The sequence below is a fragment of the Terrapene carolina genome, unplaced genomic scaffold (assembly GCF_002925995.2).
Source record: "Terrapene carolina triunguis isolate 2854851 unplaced genomic scaffold, T_m_triunguis-2.0 Scaffold88, whole genome shotgun sequence".
NCBI classification, from domain to species: domain Eukaryota; kingdom Metazoa; phylum Chordata; order Testudines; family Emydidae; genus Terrapene; species Terrapene triunguis.
The window spans coordinates 29,856,117-29,863,464 of record NW_020664439.1 but is presented as its reverse complement, the minus strand read 5'-3'; the positions used below and the strand labels follow the sequence as shown (position 1 = coordinate 29,863,464).

The window sequence follows — 7,348 nt, the reverse complement described above, 5'->3', positions numbered from 1 at the left end:
TTGATGGAGACAGCCCCACATCACTTGCATCGCTTCCAGTGGAACCAAGCCCAAGTCCACAACCCAGCAAGGAACTAATGTCTCCAGCATTAAGGTGGGCAGTTCCAGGCAGAGCAGGAAGCGGATGAAAGCCTCAAGGGAGCTTGGATGGTGGCACAGAGCGACCCACTGCCTCTCAGCTCTTCTAATAGGTCCAGGTTTGTTGTAGAAGAACTCTTATGTAAGGAAACCCTTTCTAGTGGGCACAAGGAGAACTGGCATCCTCAGAGACAGTTGGTAGTTCCAACCAAGTATAGGGAAAAGCTCTTGAGCTTAGCCCACGATCACCCTAGTGGCCATGCTGGGGTGAGTAGGCCCAAAGACTGTTTGGGAAAGTCATTCCACTGGGAGGGGATGGGCAAGGAAGTTTCTACCTATGTCTGGTTTTATGAGGTGTGCCAGAGGGTGGGAAAGCTCCAAGACTAGGTCAAGGCTCCTCTCTAGCTACGCCCCATCATCGAGGTTCCATTTCAGCATGTAGCTGTGGATATTCTGGGTCTTTTCCCTAAGAAGACACCCAGAGGAAAGCTGTACATACTGACTTTCATGGATTTTGCCACCCAATGGCCTGAAGTGGTAGCTCTAAGCAACACTGGGGCTAAAACCGTGAGCCAGGCATTGACAGACATTTTTGCCAGGGTAGGTTGGCCCTCTAACATCCTTACAGATTCGGTAACTAACTTCCTGGCAGGGACCTCTAGGTGCTTACAGGTTATTGTTTACTAATTTGTTCCAGTATTTTTCCAGGTATTGAAGTGAAGCTGGCTGGTCTATAATTCCGCAGGTCCTTCCTGTTTGCATTTTTAAAGATAGGTACTATGTTTGCCCTTCTCCAGTGCTCTGAGACCTCACCTGTCCTCCATGAGTTCTCAAAGATAATTGTTAATGGTTCCAAAATTGCTTCAGCTAATTCCTTAAGAATCCTAGGATTCATGACTGCTGACTTGAACGCTGACTTGAACGCATCCAACTTAAACACCTGTCTTCTTGATCTCATAATTTATTAGCTCTCCTTCCCTTCGAAATAGAGGACTTACGTTTTCCTTTGTCTTTCTTTTCCTCCTAGTTTATTTAAAGAGCCTCTTCTTACTGCCTTTTATGTCTCTTCTAGGTGTCAATCATTTTTTGCTTTAGCCTTTCAGCTTTTGTCCCTACACAATTGTGCTATTCTTTTATATTAAAAGATATGCTATTGCTAAAATAATCTTTCTGACTTGTCACTTCTCCTGCCCCAAGAACTTCCACTGCCAACTTCTGAATATTATCTTCAAGGTACTTAAACTCAGCTTTGCCCATTCTTATCTGCCCCCCGCCCCCCATGATAGCAGCCTCTATCTCCTGCAGCCCCATATGCATGGAACACCCTCCCCAAATCAAATCTGCACAGCTGACTACCCTGTTCCTTTCTTAATATCTGCCTGTGCCAGAGTGCATTGCCTAATTATAATGGGTAATTAGTGATTCATTAACCACATTCCCCTATTTTAGAAACTGAAGCCTCTAAATTGTACACATAGCAAATATATGTAAGCTCGTGTTCTAAAACTGTCACTACTGTTTTCCTTACCTCTTCTCCCCCCCAATGCATATCCCCCTCAGTGTTCTACCTGCAGCTGTCACATCTTGTCCATATTTATATTGCAAGGTCTTTGGGGGGCAGCAGCTCTTTTAAGTTTGTACAGCATCATTACAATGGGGCACCAAATCCTTGCTGTAATACAAATATTTAGTGTTTAAATAAGCACATTCTTTTCTTAATCATGGGAACTGTGTACATCACACTTCCAGCAATAGGACATAGAGACATCTCTGAGCACAATAGCTGTATTCAACAAGAACTTAAGTTAGTTATCTTTTATTTTAATAAAATACTCAGTAAAAAGCTGTTTAAAAATCTACAGGTAGAACCCAAACATTGATATAAGGCCAACGGAATGGGAATTTAAAATGCAACTAGATACATACTTTTGGAAACAGTTCTGTTATGCTCAAAATGATATAAATTAAGATATCTACAAAAATTAAGTGCAGCCAATCAACAGAAAATATTAGCTCTTCTGCAAATCTTGGCTTACTAAGAAGCTCAAATAATGAAAGCTAAGATATTTACAAAACTTTATGGAACTATGATGAATCACAAAACAAAATCAAGATAATAGAATATAGATGAGCAGCAGAAATACAGTGAAAATACACATTAGTAATAAGATTTCACTTTCTTCAGAACAGAAGATTACACATTCAGCAGCATCCGACAGAACCAAGTTCAGCAAGTCCTTTAGATGCAATAACTTTTGGGTTTGTTGCAACACTTTTTGTTGTATTGTGAGTCTTATAAATTCCAATTAATCTATCTGCAATTTCAAACATGTTATTTCGCAGAGAGATGATGATAAACTGTGCATTTTTTGTTTGCTCCTGGAAAAGAAATAAATCATTTTATATTAATTCACAATATTTAAAAAAAAAAAAAACTATACTCGGATATGAAGTTTGTAGTCATTAAAGCAAGTACAGATAACTTGGAAATCTTGTATTTATAACAGCTGTACATTAGAAAAGGATCCTCCTTTTAATATGCGTTACTGTTCAGGAAAAACAGATTCTCAGGTACTGATTGTCCAGAAAATCTGTGGGCCTCAGTAGTTTGGCTCTTGCAATAGTATAATCCTAATTCTAATGATCAAGACCCAATCCTGCAAATACTTTTGCATAGGTGTTACTTCACTCACATGAGTAATTCCACTGAAGTCAATTTATATGAGTAAAACTATACTCCTGCATAAGTCATCTGCAGGATCAAAGCCTACATTATCGAATGCACTACACATGCAGACTACTATAGCTACAGTTCTTTTGCTCTTTTTTGATTTCCACAGGGCTTACTTACAATGCAACAAGGTAAAGTACAAAACTGTCAGAATTCTTAAGACTGGGATTGCTTTAAAACTTACACAAAAGCAGAGAAGATTGATTGTATTTTCCTCTATGGAGGACAGTGAGAAGGAAGTAGCCTTCTGTTATTAGAAGGCAAACCATTTAGGGATGCTGGTTTTATGCAACATGGAATGCAAGATAAAAAGTAGTAATGTATAATCGCCTAAAGTTAGATATTCGGTTACTTTTATTTTAAAATACTTTATTGCCTGACATTTGAGGAAGAATAAAAACAACAACAGTATAATATAATAGTTGCTTTCTCTTCCCAAGTAGCCAATCAAACTAACCACTAAAAAGCTCATACCCCATAAAAGTTAGGGGCCTGATTTTCAGAAGAGCTTGGCACCCAGGATTGAGAACAATGGGAGCTGCTACATGCTGAGCATCACTTATGAATTGCTACAGAAGAGCATTGATAATTTCTGGGAGGGAGAAAACTATTCTGGTAAATACTGCAGTGTAGTTATTCTATAGAGAAATACTTACATATATATAAAATGCTACAATTGATACATTTTTAAAGTCAAGGGCTGCATCAATCTCATCCATGAAATAAAGGGGAGTTGGCTTATAATGATGAAGTGCAAAAACCAAAGCTAGTGAACTAAGAGTCTTCTCTCCTCCTGATAGATTAAATATCTTCTTCCAGCTTTTCTTTGGTGGCCGTACACTGAAACAATTAAGAGTTTATAAATTAATTCCATTCATATTTATTAGTGTAGAAATTACAGTTTATAATATGAAAAATCTTCATGCCTCAATAAGTAATACTCATATTGTCTTAAACTTTAAATGTCCCTAGTAGAAATAATATTTAAAAGCACTTGAGTAGTTACCTTTCAGAAGTGCTCTTTACACTTAATATGGAATGGCTCTACAATCAGAATCAATTTATGACACATGGGGCAGAACCCATAATATTCACTTATGTTCTTCAAAACCAGCCACACACAATCTTATGTGTAGACTATTACTAAAATGGACAGAATTTCCCGTAAACCAAATCATTTCACTCCATTTATGTTGGAAATAATGAATTCCTTACAGATTAATGTTCCATGTTAAAGCTCCAGAGCAGCTGGTGTCACTTTACAATTATTTTTTCTTGACAGAAGGAGTGACTTCTCCATACAAGCTACATTACATTTGTTCTCTCCCCCTAGAGTTCATCTATTTTGTTTAACTCTGAAACTGTGCAATAAAATGTGTCTTTCCTTACTATCCTTCCATTAATATTCATAAAAGAAATGATCACCATAGTTGGTTCAGAATAACTTTTCTGCTTCTTTAGTTCGTGTTTTAGAGCTGTTCAATGAATATTTAAACCATAAAAATCAGGTTAAGAAATTAACAATGATTAAAAACAGTTTCAGTATGACCAAATGTTTGACAAACCTAAACATGATTCCTTCAGAGAAAGGATCCAGACTGTCTACAAGCTCTAATTCAGCATCTCCTCCCAAGGTAAGCATTTGGTAATTTTCCTTTAGTTTATTTGTTATTACATTAAATCCTGCCATAAACTCATTAAGCCTTTGTTTTCTAAGGTCTTCATAAGCCCGTCTAAAGTTGTCTCTCTCATTGGTAATTTCATCCAACTCTGCCACACGCTTCAAATACAGTTCTTCCTTAAAGGAAAAAAAAAAAGGAAACAAATGCAGTTGTTCCTTTACTTAAATTGAATTTCAGACCAAGTTACTTTTACTTTTTGAAAGAGCACTTTTTACTATTAGTAGCAGATAGCCACTTACATTATCACCTTAAAAAAGAAGGGAGGGTCATAGAATCCACATGGAGAACACTTCTTGATGAACCACATTTATTGTAAGGGAACTAAGCTTTTTTGAGTGAATGTCCACATGGATTCTATTCTTGGTGGAAAACAAGTAGTTGTCTTTTTACTTAGAGTTTGGTACTAAGTGTCCAACTTAAGCAATGACTACACGACAGTCGTACCAAAATGAGCATCCAATCTGGCACTCTATGCCTAGTAGTAGTGTTTTGTAAAAGTATGGACCAAATTCCATGTAGCTGTCCTACAAATTAAAAAAATAAGGATTTTTTTCAAATGGACAGCAGCAGCTTTCTGAGCTCTAGGGCTAGTTGAGGCTTTCATGCTTTGAGACAGAATGTTCTGAATTTCAGCCGAACAGCTTCTTTCAGTGGAAGCAATCCAGCCAGCATTTGGGTGTTGCATGTAAGGAAGCTGGGTCCAGGTGCAGAATCTTACAGTTTTTCAGTGAGGCTATTGGGGAGGGCCAATAAGGTGATTGCACTGGGGAAGGTGTGTGCGTGTGTGGGGGGCTGTACTGAGAGGTCCATCAGAACCAAATACTAAAACTGTCTAGTCCATGCTGTGGGTATCATAATAAAATCATTCCTGTGTCATGCCTACATACAGCAATCCCAGCGTCCAAAGGATGAGATAGGTGGCTATATCAGGGAACATAGGAATGCACCACCTCTGGAAGAAAATGTCTTCTTGTTGTGGTCAGTGACAAAACATGTCTTGCTGGGCAACTCCAATTTGTAAAAGATGTTCTGTAGAACTGTGTCTTTGACTGACCACTTGTGGTGGTCTGAGAACTGCCTGCTGAGTTGATCTGCCAAGATGTTCTCAAGGCTGGGAAGGTAGAGAGTCACTGGTGGCATTTGATTCAGAATGCAAATTCCTCCTGACACAGTGGAGACCATCTGTGGTCTGATTATGAAATTAGAAATAATGCACAGCTGTAGTATTTTCTGTCAACATTTGGATTGTGGGTTTGTATTGAGATATGCCAGCCAGGTAGCTTTGAGCCATAGGATGTTTACGTGGGAATTAGCTTCCAGAGGGGACCAAGGCCCCAAGTTTGAAGGTGATCTAGATGAACTCCCCATCTCTGAGTGACACTCTATCATCAAGACACAGGTGCACAGAGGATGTTCTGTTCTACACCTGAAGAGGAACTTTCCACTAGTTTAATAAGGAGATGACTTCTTGAAGGATGTAAGCATCATGTCCATGTGGTACCTGCTGGGTTAATATTAATAATATTAATATGCTGATTTTAGCCACCCTTGCACACAGCACAAGTGAATTGCATGGGGAAGTGTGTCTCAAGAGTCTGAGGCACGTTCTCAGTGGTGTCTTTGGATAAGCTTTACGTTAACTGATGTTCATTATAGTTTGGAATTTCTCTCGTTGGAGGTAAGCTTTCAATGACCTGGAATCTAAGGGTATGTCTACACTACCCGCCGGATTGGCAGGCAGCGATGGATCCAGTCTATTACATACATTGTATGTAAGAGAGCAGTATGACTGCTCAGAGCTACAGTATGAAACTGCAGAAAAACCTGAGAGTCTCTGGATTAAGTTTAGAAGTGTGAGCAACAAGGGTGATGTCGTGGTCGGAGTCTGCTATAGACCACCAGACCAGAGGGATGAGGTGAACGAGGCTTTCTTCCAGAACTAACAGAAGTTACTAGATCACAGGCCCTGGTTCTCATGGGAGACTTCAATCACCCTGATATCTGCTGGAAGAGCAATACAGTGGTGCACAGACAATCCAGGAAGTTTTTGGAAAGTGTAGGGGACAATTTCCTGGTGCAAGTGCTAGAGAAACCAACTAGGGGCAGAGCTCTTCTTGACTTGCTGCTCACAAACAGGGAAGAATTAGTAGGGGAAGCAAAAGTGGATGGGAACCTGGGAGGCAGTGACCATGAGATGGTCAAGTTCAGGATCCTGACACAAGGAAGAAAGGAGAGCAGCAGAATACGGACCCTGGACTTCAGAAAAGCAGACTTTAACTCCCTCAGGGAACTGATGGGCAGGATCCCCTGGGAGAATAACATGAGAGGGAAAGGAGTCCAGGAGAGCTGGCTGTATTTTAAAGAATCCTTATTGAGGTTGCAGGAACAAACCATCCCAATGTGTAGAAACAATAGTAAATATGGCAGGCAACCAGCTTGGCTTAACAGTGAAATCCTTGCTGATCTTAAACACAAAAAAGCAGCTTACAAAAAGTGAAAGATTGGACAAATGACCAGGGAAGAGTATAAAAATACTGCTCAGGCATGCAGGAGTGAAATCAGGAAGGCCAAATCACACTTGGAGTTGCAGCTAGTAAGAGATGTTAAGAGTAACAAGAAGGGTTTCTTCAGGTATGTTAGCAACAAGAAGAAAGCCAAGGAAAGTGTGGGCCCCTAACTGAATGAGGGAGGCAACCTAGTGACAGAGGATGTGGAAAAAGCTAATGTACTCAATGCTCTTTTTGCCTCTGTCTTCACGAACAAGGTCAGCTCCCAGACTACTGCACTGGGCAGCACAGCATGGGGAGGTGACCGGCCCTCTGTGGAGAAAGAAGTAGTTCAGGACTATTTAGGCCTG

At 39.8% G+C, this 7,348-nt stretch overlaps 1 protein-coding gene across 6 annotated transcripts in view; it reads right to left on the bottom strand.

The window, feature by feature from the left end:
- Positions 1–1,892: 1,892 nt before the first annotated feature.
- SMC4 (structural maintenance of chromosomes 4) overlaps positions 1,893–7,348 on the bottom strand; it is a 103,427-nt gene continuing 97,971 nt past the window's right edge. For all 6 annotated transcript variants that reach the window (XM_026650018.1, XM_026650020.1, XM_026650019.2 and 3 more), the window contains 3 exons: positions 4,375–4,607; positions 3,466–3,649; positions 1,893–2,457 (listed from right to left, as the gene is read on the bottom strand). In XM_026650018.1, coding sequence (XP_026505803.1) covers positions 2,281–2,457; positions 3,466–3,649; positions 4,375–4,607 — 594 coding nt within the window. In that variant the 3' untranslated portion in view covers positions 1,893–2,280. The remainder of the gene's footprint in view (positions 2,458–3,465; positions 3,650–4,374; positions 4,608–7,348) is intronic.